The 23684-nt window shown below is 37.3% G+C and overlaps 1 protein-coding gene and 1 pseudogene across 1 annotated transcript; both read left to right on the forward strand.

Moving 5' to 3' along the window:
- Positions 1–1718: 1718 nt before the first annotated feature.
- Positions 1719–8458, forward strand: LOC122985679 (annotated as a pseudogene).
- A 3017-nt stretch (positions 8459–11475) lies between these two features.
- Positions 11476–22685, forward strand: dldh (dihydrolipoamide dehydrogenase). The gene is made up of 14 exons (XM_044355911.1): positions 11476–11603; positions 14302–14377; positions 15400–15479; positions 15980–16048; positions 16823–16892; positions 17211–17311; positions 17404–17547; positions 17668–17769; positions 17892–18082; positions 18171–18341; positions 19436–19625; positions 20541–20678; positions 21925–22014; positions 22411–22685. Exons 1-14 carry the CDS (start codon positions 11565–11567, stop codon positions 22474–22476), a joined length of 1527 nt encoding a protein of 508 aa, XP_044211846.1. The 5' UTR covers positions 11476–11564; the 3' UTR covers positions 22477–22685.
- Positions 22686–23684: the final 999 nt, after the last annotated feature.

A 23684-nucleotide genomic window follows, 5' to 3' on the forward strand; every position in this document is an offset into this window, starting at 1 on the left:
ATTGTAGTATACTAGGGTCAGAATTCCTTAAATTCAGTGTATTTGCTTCCTCGTCCACTGGAAATGAACGTTCAGTGATTCGTGCTGTAGCCTCTCTACACATCCAGGGACTCTGCGTTGTGTTTTTGTTTTGTTGTGTGACTTTTCTGTCACAATGAAGGGCGGGATTATCTTGCAGACAGACTGAATATGAGCAGCCTTCCTTGTTCTCATCATCCAAAGTGAAATCCGCCAATCAGAAAATGCTGCAGATAAGAGGTTTTGCGCTTTGGCCATCGTTATATTCATTTTTACTGCTAGTTCTGTAATTACTTGGTGTAGGGTTGCCAGATGTTGCTGTTGCTGATCTTTCTAGTATATTGTTGAAATAAAATCAAAATGTAAAAGGCAAAGTAATAGCTAAAAGGTTAAAATAAAAGCTAAATGTTCAAGAAGAGCAGAAGAATTATGACCAAAACAATGGCATAAAAAATCCAGGTCCAGGTACTCAAGGTAGGTATGAAAAATAAAAGGCCTTTATTTCAGTGGGTTAGAGTCATTAAAAAACACACCAACGCATGTCGGCTTGCTTTGGTTTGAGGGACACCAGCAGTGCTTCTCTCTTTTAAAAGCTAAATGTGTTTAAAAGTGTATTTATAGTACTTATCGTTTATCATTCGTTTGTTTGCTTTACTTTTTAAACCTTTACAGAGTACTTTAGTGATCGCTGTTCTCATGCGGGGGGGATGTGATGACCCCTCCTGCTGCTACTCTGCCTGGCCTGGTTGTTTTCTCTCCTCCCCTTTCAGGAAGCAGCCAGCGGAGTGGAGGTTGTGCGTGGGAGGATTTTCACCTGGGTTGCTGGTTCAGAGGGCCTACATAGCTGGCCAGCTCAGTCTGCTCCCTTCTCTCTCTGCTCCCACATGTTCTGCTTTTGTTCTGTTTGATTTGTCATTGCTGTCAGCTTCCAACCTTCCTGCATTATTTCCCACTCACCCATAAACCCACAAACATCATGGATCTTACTGTCACACTTTATTTGTGTGCTCTCCCTCCTTCTTTGTCTGAACTGTGAGCCAATTCATGACACTTTAATCCAAGTTTTTGCAGGATTGTTCCATGTCAGTGCTCTGCTTTGACATGACAGCTGTAAAGAGCACTCCAGGTGTATGGTACCTTCCATCTGGGCTAAGATTTTACATTATGTTTTCTGTACCTGGTGCAGAGTTACACATGCATTAACTCTCAGAGTGTCTGAGAGTTAATGCATGTCAATACTGTCATCACTCTGATTTAAAGTTGCATTCATCCACAACACAACAAGCCTCATAGCTTCCCCCGTATCATCAGCTTATAAAGTTGTTAATGCTGATGTGTTGGCAAACAGCTGCCTACTTCCTATGAATTACAAAAAGGACATAATGTGAACTTAGAAAGCTGTAAAAGGAGACAAATGAACTGGGATGGAATATGATAGACAAATGGTGTAACAACTACTTAAATTGAATATTCTTTAAAAATGTTATGCAAATTATTCATAATTGAAAGACAGAAAACTAAATAAGACTATTAATTTCAACATTTAATGATCATTAATAATCAACTTTGTTACCAAGATAGTACCATCATTTAAATGTAAATTAAATGTAAATAACTCTTTAGATTGTTTCTTAAATGCATCTACTAACTAACTTATTATTATAATTAACCACTGAAAAATGGGGTCATTTTCTCTGTACACTAACACTAGTGTGGGAATAAGCATGTGGCATCAAGGTGAAATTGTCTTATCAGCTGCAGCAGGTTTATTTATACCTTCAGTCATTTCTCCTCTCATCCAGTCCTGATTACTGTTTATAACATTGCATAGAAAGAAACTCACTGACTTAACTTTCTATTAAGAATTTGGGGTTTGAGGATCATTTTAATTCATTTTTAAGCTTTGTTCACTCGAGGTTTTCAGGAAGACATGTTTGGTCTGAAGATCACCCTGGGTCTTCTGGCTCTGATGGTAGTTTGTGTCACAGCTGAGGAGAAGAAGGTGAGTTTTGGAGTCTATTCAAACTTACATTTTTTGGCTTTTACCAACAGTTCAGGTTTATGAAAAAGCCCAGAATCAGGGAAAATAAGAACAGGAGGTGAGGAGAAGGAAGTGAGGTTTAAAACGGACAGAAACTTACCCCAAGATTATAAAATGTGTGTTTTGTTTTTGACACTCAGTTATTTCAAAAACATTCACTTGTTACATATTTGCTTCTCTTCATTTGCATCTCCTCCTTTATGAATGTTGTTTGAATTGTAGTTCAATTAAAAAGTAGGACGTTTAATTGGATTCATCACATAAGTGTATTTTATAAACTGTAACTAATAATAATTTTGGTGAATTAGTGATTTAGAGTGTTTGCTGCCTTCCAACTGCAAATGTAATAAATGAAAATAGAGGAAATGTTGGGAATTCACGTAATTTTTCATATTTAAATGGATAACCCGGAACAATGTCAAACTTGTTTTTCATTTCTCATTTTCATAGTCAGATTACTGATTTTAATTTTGATAAGGTACCTGATAACTGTTATGAAAAACCTAAAGTAATCCACTAATCTCAAATTGTGACAGTACATGCCACTGTTGATGAAGTAACTTATTAACTCTAATGATGTTTTACTTCTCTCCTCTCATTACAGGTTAAATCTGTCTCTCAAAGGATTGAGGAAGCCAACAGGAACATTGGTGAGATATTTTCTAACAATTTAATAACATTGTGAAGAACAATTATTCACACAGATGGACATAGGTATGCTTGATTATTTTATTTGAATAAGATAGTCTCAAATATTTACAATTGATATATACATTTTTCAACAGTTGCAGGTAAAGAAAACACTACCAACACCAGCTAGTCCAACTTTTACAGCTGAGATACATCAACATTTTGCTTATTTCCTCGGTTTATCTGTATTTTCTGTAGTAAAAGACATCATGAGAAAAACTGCAGAAGGCTAAGACATAATATGCTCATAATACTTCTATTACTATTCATATTTTTTCCCAATTGCAAAATAAATATTTGGTCATTTTTATTTTAACATCAAAAAGTACTATTCACTACTGTTTTATCAGTTTATTTATTGATTATTTGTCATGTACAGATCAGGAAATGATAATACTTGTTTTTCTCAGTATCATTAAAGAAATAGTTTGACATTTTGGGAAATACATTTATTGGCGTACTTACTGAGAGTTAGATGAGAAGCTTGGTACCACTCTCCATCTGTACAGTACATGTGAAGCTGGAGCCAGCTGCCTGTTAGCTTAGCTTAGTTTAGCATAAAGACTGGAAACAGGGGGAAACAGCTAACCTAGCTCTGTTCAGAGGTTAAAAGGTCTGTCTACCAGCATCTCTGGGGTTGAGTTCTGCAATGGCCTAAAACTCAGAGACCCAAACCTGGCCTGTTCCTGCACCTTTCAGACCCGAGCTGACTGAACCTGCTGTACGGTACTGCCGAATTTGAGACCAGAACTCGAAAGGAGGCCATATTTTTAGTATTACTTCTTCAAAGACAAGGTTATACAGTGCTGCTCGAAAGTTTGTGAACCCTTTAGAATTTTCTGTATTTCTGTATTTCACCTACAATGTGAGCAGATATTTACACAAGTCCCAAAACTAGATAAAGTGAAACCAATTAAACAAATGAGACAAAAAAATTCATTTTTTCATTTATTTATTGAGGAAAACGATCCAATCTAACATATTTTGTGGTAGGCAAAAGTATGTGAACCCTTGCTTTCAGTAACTGGTATGACCCCCTTTTGCAGCAATAACTTCAGCCAAACATTTCTGGTAACTGTTTATCACCTCTGCACATCAGATTGGAGGAATTTTAGCTCATTCCTCCTTACAGAACAGTCTCAACTCGGTGATGTTGGTGGACTTCTTTGCATGAACTGCCTTTTTCAGGTCCCTCCACAGCATTTCTATAGGATTAAGGTCAGGACTTTGACTCAGTCATTCTAAAACATTATCTTTCTTCTGCTTTAACCATTCTTTGGTAGAACGACTTGTGTGTTTAGTGTTGTTGTCTTACTGCATGACCTACTTTCTGTTGAACTTCAGTTCACAGACAGATACCTTGACATTTTCCTGTAGAATGTGCTGGTACAACTCAGAACTCATAGCTCCTTCAATGATTGCAAGTTGTCCTGGTTCAGAGGCAGCAAAGCAGCCCAAACCATGATACTACCACCACCATGTTTAAAAGATGGGTTAAGGTTCTTATGATGGAATGCAGCAAAAATAATGCTTCTCATTCAAGCCAAAAATTTTGATTTTGATCTCGTCCATTCATAGAATATTTTTCTAATCACCTTCTGGCCTAAAATAAACTTATAATAACAATGAACTAACACAAATTATGGCACGGCAGCCCACCAGCACAGAATATATGAACTTGAGAACTTTATTGTCATATTATTATTGTTGTTGTCATATATTGCCATAGTTCCAAAAATGTCAAACAATTCTTTTAATTAATTGCTTCATAATCTCAAGACAAGTTAGTTTATGTCAAGATCGTGAATTCTTGATGCTGAGAAAACACATTTTTTTAAAAAATCTGATGCTCTATACCAAACTGACTTGTGTCTCATGTTTTGACATCAGTCAGAGCGACTGATGGGCTCTTTGTGGAGGATGACATTGCCTTTGACTCTGAAAGTGAGAGGAACGCTGACCCCTGCACCTCCCACAACTGCAAGTGGGACCAGGCCAGTGACGGCATGGTGTACGTGCCGTACGTCATCGCAGACCACTACAGTGAGTTGTTTTGACTTCAAATATAATGGTAGAATTTTTCACATCATTTATTTGTTAGAATAGCAACTATGTAGAAATACTAAAAATACTAAATCATTTTACCTTACAATTTTACAAATTGCCAATTGAAAGTATACAGAGAGCACCAGCTTTTGTTTGCTGAGTACATCCCAAGATTAACCTAGTGAGCAGAAATATTATCATAAACAAAATGTACTCATTATTTAAAAATGTATATAAAAATGTAAAAAATATATTAAAACTCACAATTAAACAAATCTACATTTTCACAGTTAAATTGTACAATTCATTTTTTTTATTTATGTCGCAGCTGGTGGCACTAATTTTATATTGTTATGTAGTTTAATCTATTGCAATGCATCATATTTTATAAGATGGTCATGTTTTATAGGTGAAGTCCTAATTTGCAAATTTAATATAACTGTAGCTGAAATTATTGTAGTACAGTAAAAATTACAGTGGAGTAGAAGTATAAAATGAGTTGAGTAATGCCTTGTGTAAACAAACAAACAACCAGAGGTGAGGAGTAAAATGTCAGTATAAGTCAGTAAAATGAAAATATATAAGAAATTATTCTTTACCTCCCTAAATTTTGTCATGATGAGTATGTAATACCTGATTTTTATACTTTCAGCTTCTCGAGAGCGGGCCATCATCGAACGTGGCCTTCAGTCCTTCAGCAGTGTCTCCTGCATCCGATTCGTCCCTCGCATCAGTGAAAGAGATTACATCCACATCCAGTCTCTGGACGGGTTCGGCCTCACTTCACATTTGAATCTCAAGGAAAACATATTGTAGACATAATGACATACAGAGGCTTGAACTTGTACATCTTCCACACAAAAAATAAACAATTAAACGGTTCCAGAAAACCACCTTAGTTAACAAAACTTTATGTGGTTCTACATTTTATAGCTGAATCAAAACAAATGTCTATGAGACAATTAAACTGGCTCATAACAATCACTTTCAATGAATTCTGATGTGATGAATTATTGTACGTAACTTTATTATATATTACTAGACACAGTTCCGAAATCCTGCATACACGAGTTTTAAATATTAGCAATGGGGTTACAAGTTAATCAAACAAAAGAGTGGGACACATTTTGTTCTTAGTCATTACTTTATCTAAAATCTTTCCAAATGTCAAGCTTCCAGTCAGTCAAACTGTTATTGATTTGTCAAAGTACTACTGACTTTCTGTGGAGACAGTAAAAGTGTAACTTTAAAGAGTTTAATTCTTTGTTTTTATTCTGGCTCAGTGTAAATGCATACAGTATATACAATAACGTACACTGTTTATCATCTCTCAGGTGCTACTCCTATTTGGGCCGGCGTTTCAATGAGCAGGCGTTGTCTCTGAAGCGTAACGGCTGTCTGTACCATGACGTAGTGCAGCATGAGCTGCTGCATGCTCTGGGATTCAAACATGAGCAGTGCCGCTCTGACCGAGATGAGCACATCCGCATCCTGTGGGAGAACGTCATTCCTCGTAGGTGACCCCCCCCCTCCCACTGACCTTTTGTTTACTATCATCCGGTCACAATTTCCCATCCTGGAATCCTAGAATCTGAGTTCATATTGGAAGTATTGTGCGATGTTGGGGTCATCAAATATCAACATGCTTACTGGCAATACGGTTTAAATTTCGCTTTGACTAACAAGGTATTTCATTGTCCTTTACATTTTCTGAGACATTTCCATCCCGAAAGATGAATCCATATGATTGTGGTGACCCCTTTACTTGTAACAGAAAAAACAAGCTATACTGTATATCAAAATCTAATGTGCAGATTGCCATGAAATTTAAAACCTTTTTATTTTAACAACCCCAATTCCTTCAGTGGAATTCTACCTGACATGCAACAAAGGTTCCTGGTCAGAATTCAATCATGGTAGTTGCGGTTATGTGGCATGTGCAATAACCATTCGGCCACTGGGTGCTCCAAATTTTACATTTTAACCCCATAAGGATCAAAGCATAACAAAAATCTTCACAATATTGCTGAGTGCATTCGACACTTAGCATCAAGACAAAAGTCTCACACATGGTTTGCTGATAAAAAGCTGGAAAGTGGAAATATTAAGCTTGCTTCAGCATTGACTTAAAGAGGACATATCAAGCTTTTTGTGATTTTCTGTCATTTATGTACTGTTATGATGTCGGATGTAGAGGTGAACATATGTAAAAATGTTCCCTGAAAGCCACGTCTTCAGCCTGCTCTGAAAACTTCATTTGCAAAGTTACCTCTACTTCCTCATCAAACTGACATCAGATCATTCATGCATGCCCACAAACGACTGTCTGTTCCAAAGCCTTCGTTGTAGTGCACCAACTCAGGTCTATACACAGCAATACTCACATGATCACTACCAATACAATGTTTTTCTTGCTTGTTCTATGCTCAGGTTGGGAGTATGCCTTTGACAAGATCAACACTCTGAACCAGGGAACCTCCTATGACTACAACTCTGTCATGCAGTACAGCAAGTAAGAACAGAAACACCAAGCATTTCTGCTGCACACAGCACATTTTATTCACCTTTCATTAGGCAACTGAATTGTCCTCCTCAGGGCAGACAGAACCAAGACGTCAAAATTAAACCTGATTTATTTATGAATGCATCAAATTTGGAGTCTGTGAATTGATTTCTGATTTATGCTGGTTAAGAGGCCTTTGCAGTAATCTAATCATGAAGAAATGAAAGCCTGTATGATGGATTCAGTATCTAAAACTCAAAATTGAATAAATCCTGGCAATGTTCCTAAGATGTAGAAGCAAGACTTTACAAAATATTTGCAGATATCTGTGAATATCTGTGTGTCATCTGCATAAAAGTAGTATGGTGCACATTATCTTGCTCAGCATCCCATCAACTTCTTTCAGAGTATAATACCTTTTAAATCCAGGTATGCCTTCTCCAAGAACAAAAAGCCCACCATGGTGCCAATCCCGGACCCCAACGTTGAGTTCGGCATGGCTACTGAGATGAGCCAGAATGACATCGACAGGCTTAACAGACTGTACAACTGCAAATAGACTGGTAAATACACACACTGCTCAATGCTTTACAAACAATTATTTCTTAAGAGAAATTACTTTTAGTATAGGATGACTCTGCAGGACATTCCAGCGTTTTAGAAGAGCGTTTTTTTTATTTAAGACCAAACTGTTTAGAAGCAGATAAAACATAAAACAGAAAGTTTATGAACTGAGATAGTGGCAGTCAAAAAACACACAAAAAAGCACAATCCTATGGCCTCAGTTGCCCATTTTATTGCTTATACAGTAAACTGGCCATGGTGTTGGGATTTTTTGTGTTTTTTGTCCAGTTCATATTTTTGTCACAAGTTCCTTTCTACATAGAGGAAGTTCACCTGTTTTGTATTTAAATCAGAATACTTTCTTGGAAAATGTGCCTACTGTGCTCTGACTGGTGGTTGAGTTTTCTGAACTGCAATTTAAGTGGAGAAATTGGCCTATTGAGATGTTTCTTTTTTTTTCTTTTTTTAATAAAATATTGTGAATGTTTGTTACCTGCCCTGTGATTTTTTTAAATTCTTGTTTGTAATGTTCTGATTTTGTCTTTGTAAAATCAGGTTTGAGAGCACCAGTCCAATGGCTGAAGCACAAGACGTGATTACTGCACCTTCGTTCAGTTTGAATCTTGTTTTCAAAATTGTTTAATTACATCAGACATAACTGGGCCTCCACATGCAGACGCTCAGTCAAAATATATTTCGATTTGTAGTCAAAAGTCACAATTAAACATTTGGCCTAATTACTTATCTGACATTACTGTGTGTTTTGTTCTGCACAGGACATTACTGTAGGTCATTTTTCTTTTTCTTTTAACCAACATCACTTGACTCCTGTAGGGATATTATTATTAAACACTTCTGCAGTGAAGGGTGCTCAAACATCTAACTCTGTGATTACAAGAAAGACTCACTGACCACTGATCCTGCCTTAAAAATGCATTCCAACTTGACTTTGAAGCAGAGGCAAATGAATAAGTCATATAAGCCACTACAGTTGCTCTAAATACAAATAAATCTACTTTTGCTTCAAAACTCTCACCTTACTCAAAGGCACAACCTAGTGGCAGAATGGAAGAAGTCATACAACATATCCATAAACATTAATACTGCATAAAATACAAAATTATGAACCCTAGAAAACATGTTAGATCAGATAATTTATTTTTGTTCAAATAGTTAATTAATGTGAAGTTAATTTATAAAGTTAATCAACCTGCATGATGTTCTTTAGTTTTATGTTGACATTCAAGATTTTAGTTGATTTAATCCCCCCCCCCCCCCCCCCCCCCAAAAAAAAACAACAACAACAACAAAAAACAAGGTATGAACTGAACCATAAATAGTTGTATTTACGAATCCTAACCATAGCCATCCCTAGTTGTAGAGACTAACAAACATGTGCAGTTCTCTCATGACATGGCTTGCCATTGTACCCTTTTCTCTCGTGTTTTAAGTGCTTCTTTCATGGTGACTGATTTGTGACTTTATTGACTTTTCTTGCTTGATGTTTAGCATTGACTTGGCTTACTTGAGTCTAAGTCACAGTGAGAGTCATAGTGATTTAAGACTTGCTTGAGCCTTTAAGGTTAAGACTTGAGACTTGCTTGTGACTTGCACATGTGTAACTTACTCCCACTTCTGATATTTGTGAACATGAACTACTTTCTCCCAGAGCCACAAACCAGAGACGTAAGACTCAAATTTGTGATGCCATCCTGAATAAAGTCTGGAGCTGCTTCATATACAATGAATGTGAAACTAATTTTGTAGTCATTTTTTAATACCCAAACAAGCTTTATTCTGTAGTAAACTTTCATATCTGAAACACATAGACCTTCTGGTTTTTGTACATTCAGAACTCCATATATTAATGTGAAATATGTCTGTAGATATATCGGGGGGTTGCTTGCAATTACTGTCACATAATGTTTATATAAAGTAAACCCTATACATTAATGGGAAAAGCCTGTAAATATATTGGAGAGCTGCTCGTAATTACTGTTAAATAATGTTTATATAAAGTTAACCTCATACATTAATGGGGAAATGTATGTAGATATATTTGATAGTTGCTTTTAAATACTATCAAATAATGTTTATATAAAGTAAACCCCATACATTTATGGGAAAAGCCTGTAAATATATTGGAGAGTTGCTTGTAATTACTGTCAAATAATGTTTATATAAAGTAATGATTATTAAAATTATGTTTTTGTAAACTATTATCACATGATTTTATTTTTTTGTACAGTATAAAACCAACATTTACCAGGGATTTACTGTAAATAGATTGGATAATCACATAAAATAACAGCTTAAAGCTCTCAAGATACCATTAATGGGTGTTAAAGGAGGGTAATTTGAATGTAATTTTACATCATTTTTCTGTGTTTTACATCCAGAAATCTGTACTTTGATGGGGAGTTCTTGTGGATGGATTGGATAATCCTATGAATTTACCAAAGATTACTGTATGAAAACAAGAGTCTTCATTTAAATTAGGTAATTTTGAGGTAGTTCTGCAATCTTTTTCATTTTTTGTGCAGATTTATACATTTGTTCAACATTCTAGCAATGTTTTATAATGAGATTTTCATTTTATTTTATAATGGTTGGACTGTAAAAATGCAGACAATGTCCAAAGTAAATATCTGTATTTTTAAAATAAATCTCTGTAGAATAACTAAAGGTTTTTTACTGTTATTTGACGGTAAGTGTTTGGCAACTTTTGCTGCCAGACTTTTTACCTTTTTTTTATGATTTTTTTTTTTTTTTTTTTACAGTGCATGCTGATTCCACAGTTATTTTAATAGATTAATGGCCAAGCTAACAGAGCTGGTTTTGTTTTCCTTTATTTATCATAACACTTTCCATTTCATCACAGTCCAAATACTAAACATTGTAAATGGAAATAATTCAATTAAGTCTAAGAAACAAGACAAGAAATACGAAATAGAAGGACAATGACAATAAAATAGAATAAAATAATAATAATGAAATAGAATATAAAACAGAAATATACAGTACTAGTCAATAAGTTTGAACACACCTATTCATTCAAGGGTTTTGTTATATGGAATACAAATATGGAATTATGTAATAATAGAGAGACTACTAAGAATGTTCAAAGCTGTCATCAAAGCAAAAGGTGACTATCTAAAATATAAAAGATATTTTGGTTTGTTTAACACTTGATTACTACATGATTCTGTACATGTTATTTAATAGTTTTAATGTCTTCAGTATTGTTCTAGGTGGATCTTTAAACTAGATTTAAAATTATCATCGGTGGAAAAGGATTTCACCTTTGGTTTTGAGGCGTGAGTTGTTGTGAGGATGACCTAAATGATCTGGAGGCAGAATATGGACTCAGCAGATCAGTAATGTATGGTGGAGCTAATTTATTTATGGCATTTAAGGCTTAAAAATTTTGAAGAAATGTTTAGAAATGTTAAAACATGTGAAATCATCACAGAAAAGAGTAAGTATTGGTTGTTGTTTTTGTTTTGTTTTTTTTAATGACATTTGTGAATAAAAAAAACAAAAAACAAAACAACTTTCACATCGTTTCACAACCATCTACGTCATTCAGAGTCGACATTCAGGCGTGTTTTACTGGTGTGCTACTGCGCATGCGCAATTCCAGGAGTCCTTGGCTGGTTGGCCTGCTGTAGGTTACCGATCCTGTGAGGGGACACAGACAAGATGCAGAGCTGGACTCAGTTATATCGCTCTCTGGCCACGGTAAGGACGCATTTTAGTAACCCACGACCGGCATGTGTTGTCCGGAGTAGTTTTAAAACAAGTCTCCCCCTCTGCGGGTCTTCTGGAAGCTGTTATCTCAGAGCTGCGGTCCGGGCCTGGTTAGCGGCTCAGCTAGCAGCAGCTAACGCCAGAGTCCGACCGGAAAACCTGCATTTTAGATTTGTTGTTGTCATTGGCGAAAAAATACGTCGCTAAATATGGATTTGACATGTTATCGCATTTTATGACTTGGCTCTTGTTAATTCGGCATAAATAAAACTATTTAAAAAGGACATATTTTAATAAAAAATACGACTTGTGCAGCTGAATGTCCCTTAATGTTTCCCAAGAAAACACACTGTAGAAGAGCTAAAATCAGCCTGCTACCTCAAATTATAATCGTTTTGAAATAAGTGACATTTGTATAATAATGTTAAAAGCTACAACTTGGAAAAACATGTTTTATTGAACAATAAATCTTTAAACAACAAGGCAAGAAGTCAACCATGGTATCATTTAGTATTATAAACCTGGGCATGTGTCTGAGTAAGAGAAAACAAACACAACAAAACATAAATTTAAATATACAAATTATAAATAACCCAACATAAATAATAGAAAAACAATAAACATAAGTCGGTTTGGTTACTACATTCAGGGTCATTAAATCTGCCGATTTTAAATCCATACTCTTCAGTAATTTACAGTAGAAATTTATCATAAACATTAGAAACAACTAGACTCAATAAATGTGTGTAACGTCACAGTGGACACTTCCTGCCCTACAAGCCATGTCAGCATTGCATTATTCCTGTGATTTCTGTGGTCTAAACAAAGAAACTATTCTTCACTTATTTTTTCATTGTATGTATTCCACAAATATTTTGGATTGATATGCAAAACTTTATATCTAGAAAAAACTGGTCAGATATTCACACTTTAAGGTCTGAAATTTTAATTGATTTTGACAATAACTCAGTGGACAAGAATGTTTACAATTTTTAATCCAACTATTTATAATTTTTGGCAAATTGCATATACATAAAATGAAATCAACCAATAGAAAACCAAACTTCACCTAATTTCTAATTGATATTGAGCTTTATTACAATTCTATAGTCAAGCTGCAAAATAAAAAACCAACAAAGACCCAAACAAATGTTTGAAACATATAGAAATTATTGACTAATGTTACTTGATTACTAATCTGTACCCCTTTTTAAAATGTTAGTTTGTTATGTCATCATTGAATTGCCTGGCACGTTGTTTCCTCTTTTTCTTCTTCATACTTGTTTATATTTTACTATTTTTTGAGTTTGACTGTTGTTAATAAAGTTGAGATGGAAAAAAAGCCATGTTAGCATGCTAAACCAGTTAGCAGAGGTTACCTAAGTCTGTGTTGTTTATGTCAGAGGTTTAGCAGCTGGTGGTTTGTCATCTCAAAGCTACGCGAGCTTAACAACCATCTAATTTAAATTTTTTGTCTCTTTTGAGTATCTATCTATCTATCTATCTATCTATCTATCTGTCTATTTAAATTTAGGTTGCTGCTAACTGAAACTTGTGACCCTTTAATATTCACAAATTAAGTACCGATAACAGATAACCAAAACTGTATTGTACATATCTGTTTTAGGGCTGAAACTAATGATTATTTTATTATTGATTAATCTGGCAATCTTTCTCAATCAATCAATTAATTGTTTTGTTTTCTTCAAATGTGTAGATTTGTCCAATCAGCAGTTTACTTTCATATATGACACGTAAAAGCTTAAAATTGTCTCATTTAAAAAGCTGCAACCAGCAAATTTGTGACATTGTTAATTAAAAAAATGACCAAAATATTTTTATTTTATTATCAAAATAGTATTTTTCTGTTGCTAGATTAATTGACTAATCATTGCAGCTCTGGTCTGTCTGTAGAGCAGGAACACCTGAATAGATGTTGTCAACACTTTGGTCTTTCTCATATAATTGATCCTCCAGTGTCACAGAACAGCTATAGATACGTGTGACTATCTACCTGTTTAACACCTGTCATAAAGAAATAATGTGATAAAGTGTAGTAGATACGTTTGCAGTGGCAATAAAGCTGAAACTCCTACTTGGGCCACTGAATTTTATCTAAGACTGTACAAACTTACAGAAGTATATGTGTAAGTGCTAGTTTTAGCTGCCAATTTTAGTTTCATTCCTCAATCAAATGTATTTAAAAGTTGATGTGAAGCTTATATGAGCAGTTAGTCATATCAAGTGGATATCTGACACATTTACAGTCTTTTTAGCATCAAATTCCCTCTTTGTGTTTCCTCGGACAGTGTTTCCCTGTTGAGCTGCAGGTGGAAGTATAGTAACAAAAAGAGGAACTTTGGCACTAAAAAGACTGTAATGTTGAAAGATATCTACTTGATTTGACTCAGTTGGACGCTGAAGCTTCATATTAGCTTCAGATAAACTTTTAAATACATTTTTTGCACAGAAGGAGGACTGTGGATTTTGTCCTCCATCACTTCCATTGTAAGGTCATTATGAAGGGATCTTCTAATGGTCAGTATGAACAGGAGGAATGATTACAGCAAGAAAAACAGGTTTCACTGTTCATTTGGGCTCCTGACTGTTGTTTTAAGACACACTTGAAGAATTGTGAACCCGTCCTTTAATGTAATTGTGCTCTGTGTGTGTTTTGTTTGTCTCCCAGCGGAGCCACCACCTGCCCTGCAAACTGCACGGAGCTGCATCTGTATCAGTCAGAACCTACGCTGACAAAGCAGCAAGTAAGATAACTGTTCAATCACCTCTACTGTACAAAGCTTATCACTCGTCTTTATTAACGGCATGTTCACCTATGAACTTTAGCCAGGTTTGTGATACAGTAGTGCTTTTACAGTTCCTCTTCCCTTACTCTCTGTCACAACATGGCGTCATGTTGTCACGGCACTGACAGCTGTTGCAATATTTCCTCCTTTTTTTCCCCACTACTGACATTTCCATATTTGTTATGTTTTCATTTGCTGGTTTCCGGCAGCAAGACTTGAGTGCAGTGTAAAATCTGGCAGGAGAGAGTTTCTGTGCTGAGCTGCAGTGAGACAAGTTTCACATTAAAAACTGTGTGATTTTGGAAGATTGCCACTTTATTAGATTAACTCAGATTCACTTAGTCTCACATTAGCTTCAGTTGAACTTTGGAGCACAAAATAAGGACTGTTGAATGTTCTTAATCTCTTACTTTGGAAGCACATTGTGAAAGAGGGAGGAGATCTCTTAATGACCAGAATGAATAAAAGGAACAAATGCAGCAAGCAAAATCTGTTTGAATGTACAGCTGAGCAGCTGACTACTGTTTTAAAGTACAACTGACATTAAATTGCATTTTTTTTGTCTGCTACAGCAACATATCTGCTGTATAAATGACTTTTTGCTTTAATGTTCTTGCTTGAGGAAAAAATCAGAAACCAAAACCACTTGTTTTACATTAATTTGATTAAATACTGTTCCATCATTAGCTTACATAGCCGGAGTCCTTATTTTAATACAGCAAATCAGATCTTAATGAAGTGATAACTTGTCGTTCTCTCATCAGCAGAGCAGACGGTCACACTGAGCCTGATTGCATCCTGCTACACAACAACAACCCGCATTAGCTTTCTTGCTAAAGTCTCCTTCTTATCTAACTTTGATTTTGTAGTTTTACTATGATCATGTGCATTTTGGTCTTTATCCCTCTGCTGTCTTATCTCTGAGCTCTGAGCTGCTGTTATAAACTGGTGATACAAGTCTCTGTGTTGCGTCTCTGTAGTCGATGCCGACGTCACAGTGGTGGGCTCCGGTCCAGGCGGCTACGTCGCTGCCATCAAATCCGCACAGCTCGGCTTCAAGGTAAACTGCTGCCTCCCTGACGTATACATTTATTTATTCCAGTCTAACAGATAGAAATGCATCTCTTTCATTTTATTTTTATTTTTACATTAGGAAAATTTACTCACCATATTTGGATGGAAACACATCTACTGGTCCCAGTTCACAGGACTGAAAGTTTAAAGTGAATCATGTCCTTTGTAGGAGAAGAAACATTAATACAGATGTCTCCAAGGCTGCAACTGATTAACTAACTTCTTGATTAATCGATGAGTTCTTTGGTCTACCTCAAATATCTTGATTTGTCCCAACCAACAGTCGACAACCCAAAGATATTCAGTTTACTGTCACAGAAACCAGAAAATATTCACATTTCAGAAACTGGAATCAGAGAAATTGTCCAAAAATCTCCAAACAATTAATCAATTATTAAAATAGTTGCTGATTAATTTTATAATTGATAGCTAAACGACCAATCGTTGCAGCTCTATTTGTGTCTAATACATTTATTCTTTTGACAGACAGTGTGTGTGGAGAAGAACGCCACACTGGGTGGGACCTGTCTAAACGTCGGCTGCATCCCCTCAAAGGTAATCAGCTGCTTTTCTTCCTGATCGTAATGATCTGATGGTCGATCCATTCAGGCTGCAAAACATTTAATCTTCTGATTAAAGAGCTTCACGTCCTTCCAAACCTGCTCTGAGTAATTAAACGTAGTAAACATCTGCAGTCTTTAGGAATATTCCAGAAATAAAGCAGCAAAATATGTTGTGAAGAAGATTCATACACAAAGTCCGAGTTTGATTCATTTGAACATCGATTCTGTTCGAGATACTTCAGTTAAAAACCAGTTTTTTTTGGATATGAAAGAGATTCTCAGAGAACTAATGCTGTAAATTGTACAAGGAACCTTCTAACAAGGTGCATTATTAAAAATATTAATGTTTACATTAAGAATTGACCCCAAAGCAGTTTACATTAATGTACTTTTTATTTGTTAGCTCAGTTAGCCGTTAGCTCCTTTAGCCATGTTGTGGTGTCCACATGGCAGCTGTCAGTTGGTCTTACGTGGTTACAGCTCCACACATCCACAGGAAGTAGTGGTTAGCTGGATATAACTCCAGTTCTGTGATCGATCTCAGCCTAGTTTAAGTTCTCAACGCTGCAGAAAAGTCTAATATTTGTGCTGTAAATCGAGTGATTATCTGCAAGTATCCATTTTATTTCATTTTAGTGAAATTTGTTTTCCAGTCAGAGGAAAACATAAAACACATGCATAGCTGAGTATGAGATACTTAAGATAATTAAAAAAAATGTTAAATATATGATAGCCAGCTGTGTTAATTGATATTTTGTGTCTGCAGGCTCTGCTGAACAACTCCTACCTGTACCACATGGCTCACGGCAAGGACTTTGAAAGCAGAGGCATCGAAAGTAAGACGTTCATGAATGTCTGAACTAATCTTTGTACCAGTCCGTCTGGTAGATGTTGAGATATTTCAGTGCATCAGTGAAAACTGAAGAGAAAAGTCATTATGATTGATCCTCCTCTGATTATGAATGTCTGAACCAAATTTCATGACAATCCATCAAACTGAGTCAAGATATTTCAGTCTGGACCAAAGTGGAGGACTGACAGACAGATTTTAGTATTTTAACTTTAAAATTTGAGAAAAACCAAAGCTGAACACTAATAACTCAGTAATTGTGATAGTAAACACTGATTGGAGTCTCTCTCTCTCTCTCTCTCAGTTTCAGGCATCTCGTTGAACCTGGAGAAGATGATGGCTCAGAAGAGCGGAGCAGTGAAAGCGCTGACCGGAGGAATCGCACATCTATTCAAACAGAACAAAGTCAGACTTCTTTCTTTCTCTCTGAACGCCCGTTCAGAACGATTTTCATTAAGTGATAAACAGTATTCACAGTGTGACATCACTCCCCTCAGGTGACCCACGTCAACGGTTTTGGGAAGGTGACCGGTAAGAACCAGGTGACGGCCGTAACGGCTGATGGCAGCGAGCAGGTCATCAACACTAAGAACATCCTCATCGCCACCGGCTCCGAGGTCACGCCCTTCCCCGGGATCCAGGTACGGCTCGGTTTCATCCTCACAGACGTTTACTGGCAGATTTATGGGATTTCATATAAAGTTAAAAACTATGTTTGTGACCGTTTGCTGAAACCTTCTTGAATGTTTTTTTCGTTGTAGATTGATGAGGACAACATCGTGTCGTCGACAGGAGCGCTGTCCCTGAAGAAAGTTCCAGAGGAGCTGATCGTCATTGGAGCTGGAGTTATCGGCGTGGAGCTGGTCAGCATCACGTTCTTCAACATATCCTGTTCTCCATTCCTCTACTAGTTTTTTCCGTTTTGTTTCGGAGCTCTTGAATCTGTTCTCTCAGTCACGCCGGTGTTTGTCCTCCGGTCCTGCAGGGGTCAGTGTGGCAGCGTCTGGGCTCTAAGGTCACAGCGGTGGAGTTCCTCGGCCACGTAGGCGGCATGGGCATCGACATGGAGATCTCCAAGAACTTCCAGCGCATCCTGCAGAAGCAGGGCATGAAGTTTAAGCTCGGCACCAAAGTCATGGGAGCCACCAAGAGGCCCGACGGCAAGATCGATGTTGCGTGAGTGAAAACACTGGCCGGGTTGAATTTTAAAAACGTAAGTGATAGCGGCCGTGTGTAACCGTGTGTGTGTGTTGATGTGTTTCAGTGTGGAGGCGGCGGCCGGAGGGAAGAACGAGACTCTGACGTGTGACGTGCTGCTGGTCTGCATCGGCAGACGACCTTTCACTCAGAACCTGGGCCTGGACTCTGTGGGCATCGAGCTGGACAACAGGGGTCGCATCCCAGTCAACAACCGCTTCCAGACCAAAGTACCCAGGTACTGCTGAGCAACAGTCCAGCTTCGTCCATCCTCAGACCACGTCTGCACTACGCCGGCTTCATTCATAAAAACATCTTTTTCTCTCCGTTTTGACCCTCCGTCGAGACTAAAATGCTGTTTTTCTCCCCTGAAAACGGAGCTTTGTAGAAACGCTGTCATATCGCTGAAAAAACAGATGGTGGCAGTAGCGCTGCATTTCATTGGCAGAGGAAGAAACACATTGACAGCAACAACAATGGCGGACGGCTTCATGCGAGTGTTGTTCTCTTTATTGTCTCCTTTGACAGCTTGTTTAGGGTTAAACGTAACTATCCACCGTCTTTCTCTGCTCAGACTGTTGGAATCTGCCGCAGAAACAGAAATAGTATACCGTTTCTTCTTCGTTGGTTTTCTGTGGCTGACCTCATCTGTTCTCCACACGTGCCCGGTAGGAGGAGGATAACGGGTTTTGGCGTTTTAATGTGGACGGAGGTGTTTGCAGAAACAAACTGAAACTCCTGCTGTGATGCAGGATGTTTTTGCTCGAAAACAGCATTTTAGAATTTAGCAGCTTAATGTTCTTATGTAGTTATAAAGCTGTGCAGGTAACATGGAATAACATAATTTCATTTTAATTAGTGCAATTTATCGTTTATTTCGTAAACACATACTTAGATTAAAAACTCTGTTCTTACACACTTGTCTAAACACTTAATGAATAACAGATTTTATTTTTTATTCATTAAGATCAGCATTAATTGATTGAGGTTAATGATAAGCTGTGTGCTGTGTATTCAGCTGTAATCACATCTAAAACAAATGAACAGAGAGAAAGTTGGAGGCGTCTTCGGCCGCAGAGACTCGACCCTCACACCTCGTTTTGCACAAACTGTTGTGAAAGCTCAGTTTTAGCCCGGATGGAGGGATGAAACGAAGAGAAAAAGATGCATTTATAAACTTTCCCAGCATAGTTTGGACGGAGGGAGACATCTGTGAAAAGAGTCTTAATATTACAAAACAAACATGCGACACAGAGCTGTAACAAGTCAGATTGGAGTAAATGGCTTCAGAAGTGATGTTCCATGTTTCTTCCTCTTTCCTCTCCCCGTCAGTATTTATGCCATCGGTGACGTGGTCGCCGGGCCGATGTTGGCCCACAAAGCCGAGGACGAGGGCATCATCTGCGTGGAGGGAATGGCCGGCGGCGCCGTGCACATCGACTACAACTGCGTTCCCTCCGTCATCTACACACACCCCGAGGTGGCCTGGGTGGGTAAGACGGAGGAGCAGCTCAAAGAGGAGGTGAGAGTCAGGAGGTGACGGTAGATGGAAACCACGGGAAACAGTAATATTAATAATTATTATTGTAGCAGCAGCAGGAGAATTAAGCACCTGTGTACAACAGAGCTGCTACGATTGATCGATTCATCGTCATTTTTCAAACAAAAATGCCAAAATACTCCAGTTTTAGCTTCTCAACTTTGAAGATTTGCTGCTTTTATGTATCATATATGACATTAAACTGAACATCTTTGTGTTTTTGATTGTTAGATGAACAAAACAAGACATTTTAATAAATATCATTGAGCCGTTTTTCACTATTTCCTGAAAGTATTCGGCAGATTAATCAATAATGAAAATGATCACCAGTTGCAGCCTTTAGTGTGTAAAATCTGCTTTTGTCTCAACAGTTTGGCTTCTAAAATCCCATCATGTCCTTTGATTGAACTGACATTTGAAATAGAAGTGGATCTAATCATAGTCATCATTTGATTAAGAGTTGATTAACCAAAAATTAATATGGAACTATTTTGACAATCAATTAATCATCTCAGTTATTTTTTTTTTCAAGCAAAAACACCAAAGATTTGATGGTTTTAGCTTCTTAAATGTAAGAGTTAACAGCTTTTTTGATCTTACCCTACAGTGAACTGCTATATTGACTAAATGATTAATCAGTTAATTGAGAAAATAATCTGCAGATTAGTTGATAATGAAAATAATGAGTTGCAGCTCTGAACGGTTGCTGTTAAATGAACGTATACACACATATACTGATATATCTGCAATAAGATGCTGATTTAGTGGTTTCACTCTAATCAAGTGTACAGTAGAGTTGAACTGGGGGTGATACTGGGACCAGTGTCAGTGAAACATGGAAGCACTGTGTGGTTTCAGACCAGTGTCCAGTCTGACTCTGAATCTTCTCGTCCTCAGAGCGTCCCGTACAAAATCGGCAAGTTCCCCTTCGCAGCCAACAGCCGAGCCAAAACCAACGCCGACACCGACGGCCTGGTGAAGATCCTCAGCCACAAGGAGACGGACAGGATGCTGGGAGCTCACATCCTCGGATCTGTAAGAGCTTTAATCCAAACACCAGACTGAGCAGATGTGACTTACTGTGAATGTATCCGATCAAAGGAATCACCAACCAGAGATCAGCTGTTATCAGTTCATATCAGTGAAAACTGGCACCTAGTTCGTCTTTCCTTCAGTTGATCAGACTCATGAAGGTGTTTTTCAGTTAGTCTGGAAGCCATATAGTTAACTGGTAACCGGATTGTGTTTATGAGGGGCTTTTATGTTATTTTCTATATTAAATTATAAGGAAGGCAAAAGTTTTATCGCTTTCTATCAACTTTTTTCACAGATCGCTTACTGTCAGAGGAGTAAAGATTATTTATGTCTGCGAAAGACTGCAGAATGAATGAATGAATTTATTTGAGGATTAAAAAACACATAACTAAAGCTGTGTCTCAAATCACATACTTCTGTTAGTACACTTTCATGTAGTACACTGTGTACACTATATATTACTAGCGTAGTGTGCAAATTTCTACAGGGTAGTGTTGTCTCAAATCAAACACAGCCGTTGTGCGCTTACCGGAAATGACGATCGCAAATTAGCATTAGCTAGCGTTAGCATTCGCGCTACCAAATAATTACAGACTGATAAATTGACCCAAAAAACATACTGATGGCTTATATCCGACAACGATATAGTGTTGCTTAGTGCTAAAAAACACATTTATAACTTACATTTGTATAATGTGGCGATGTTCACCGTAGTTACAACGTACTCACAAAAAGTGGTTCCTCCCCTTCCGCTACGTAGCCAAGATGGCGACCGTTGAGGGTGAGAAGTGTCCAAAATTCCACACTCAACTTTTTGACTGTTTTGAGTGCACCATCCGGGTTCTCACAGTGCATTACCCATAATTCTCAGTGTGAATGCACTTATGCACTCAAAATGTTAAGTGTAAGTACAGAAGTATGAGATTTGAGACGCAGCATAAGTATGTATTAAGTAAGTAAGTACACTTCTAACAGTTACCATGATAGTATAACATGCAAACATGTAGCATGTCTGGATGCTAATTTGAGTTTTAGAAGTCTTTAACATGTTTCACTTTGGATCAAAGTGTTGGACTGACCTACAAATATCACCATGACTAGAGACAAATAATAGAATCTGCTCATTGTATTGTATTATGCAATTGTTTATTTAAAAAAAAATCAAACATAATGTCTGACAGAGCGATCAAACTCATCAGTTTCAATCAGTCAAACTAAAAGCTGCTGTTTGTGTGTTTCCCTGCAGGGGGCAGGAGAGATGATTAATGAAGCTGCTTTGGCCATGGAGTACGGCGCTTCCTGTGAGGACGTCGCCAGAGTCTGCCACGCCCATCCAGTACGTGCTGCTGCTGCAACACACACACACACAAGTTCATAACAACAACACATCAGCATTTATCCGCAGTGCTATTCAGTTTACAATCACATAAGACAAAGAAAAGCAGCAAATTATCATAATTGAGAGTCTGGAATCAGGTCATTGTTTGGCATTTTGTGCTCAGAAAATGACAAGTAATCAATTATCAGACTATTTGCAAATTAATTTTCTGTTCATCACATAACTGCACATTTTAATAATAAGAAGAATAAGTTTAATAATAGCATAAAGGCTTTTAACCTGCATAAAATAACATAAAATCAGCAAAAAACTGTTAAAACATGACCAGGCTGAAGTAAAACTCAAATTGACCCTTTCTCCTTCCTCCTCTTCTTCCTCCTCTTCCTCCTGCAGACGGTGTCGGAGGCCTTCAGAGAAGCTAACCTGGCCGCCTCTTTCGGCAAAGCCATCAACTTCTGATCTGCTGGCCGCTGTCGCACCTTCAGTGTATATAACAGAGAAACAGGAAGCTGTGTGTCTGCGTCCAAAAAAAAACCCTTCATCCAACCCACCAGGATCCTCTTCGCTCACCCAGACTGTACCGCATTTAGTTCTAATGTTATTTAAATGTTCTCAATAAAATATTAAAAGAGGGTTTTTGGAGGCGCTAAATAAACACTGAATGCACATCAGTCTTTTTTGTTTTCCAACCACGTAGTTAACAGAAGCATATTATGCACTTATTTACATAGAGATATAAATACTATTTTGGCTGGATGACTGAGGTTTCTCTTTGTAAAGAAAGATGGGAGTGTTTTGTTTTTCCTTGTTTTTTTACAGTGTGAAACAATTCAACAAACATGACGTTTTATAATCAGAGCAGGAGACTGTAGCTGCTGCGGCTCCACACATTCAAAGTCTTACTGGTTAAAGTGGCCTTTTTGTGGGGGTTAAATCTTCCCAGTTTGTGACATCACAGCAGGTGTTTGGACCAGAAATTATGAATATTTAATGTAAAGAGACTGGAAAAATCAGAAATGCAACATGACTGACCAGCTAGAAAGATGGCAGGGGGCAGCATTTTTTGAGAAATTGTCGATTTTAGTGAGTCATACCTTCTTTTTTTTTAAATACATAATTTAAAATGTATTTGACAAGGTAGTGAAACCGACAGAAAGTTTCAAAGGTCCATTTAAACACCTTTTCTGGAGCCTTCAAGTCTTTGTACGTGATGCAAAGGTCATGTGATGACCGCTGACAGAAGATCGTTCACTGAGATGTCGTCGTTGTTGTGGTTGAGATAATTTTTCAAACTAGAAATTTGGAGCTTAATAAAGTAAATTTGAAAGTTTGAAAATCCTGAAAAGTAAAGACAAAATACACAATTTATCAGAAATGTTCTTCCCTGACATCCGCTGCATCACAGAACTACGACTTAATTTATTGGTTTATTTTCATTTCTCTGCAACGCGACTTTAAACTTTTCAACAACTTCAGACCAACACCTGCTGTGACGTCACCAAACATGCTTGGTGTGTAAGCGAGTGTTGATTTGCTGTTTAAAGGCCAATATAATAAATAATATACATTCGGTTTTGGAGACAAGCCGCCGATGTTGCTGTGAAACCGTTTCCTGCTCTGATTACTTCACTGTGATTGGCTCTGGTCTGTTCATGCTTCTCACGCCA

Source organism: Thunnus albacares, chromosome 7, assembly GCF_914725855.1.
Source record: "Thunnus albacares chromosome 7, fThuAlb1.1, whole genome shotgun sequence".
Taxonomy (NCBI): Eukaryota; Metazoa; Chordata; class Actinopteri; order Scombriformes; family Scombridae; genus Thunnus; species Thunnus albacares.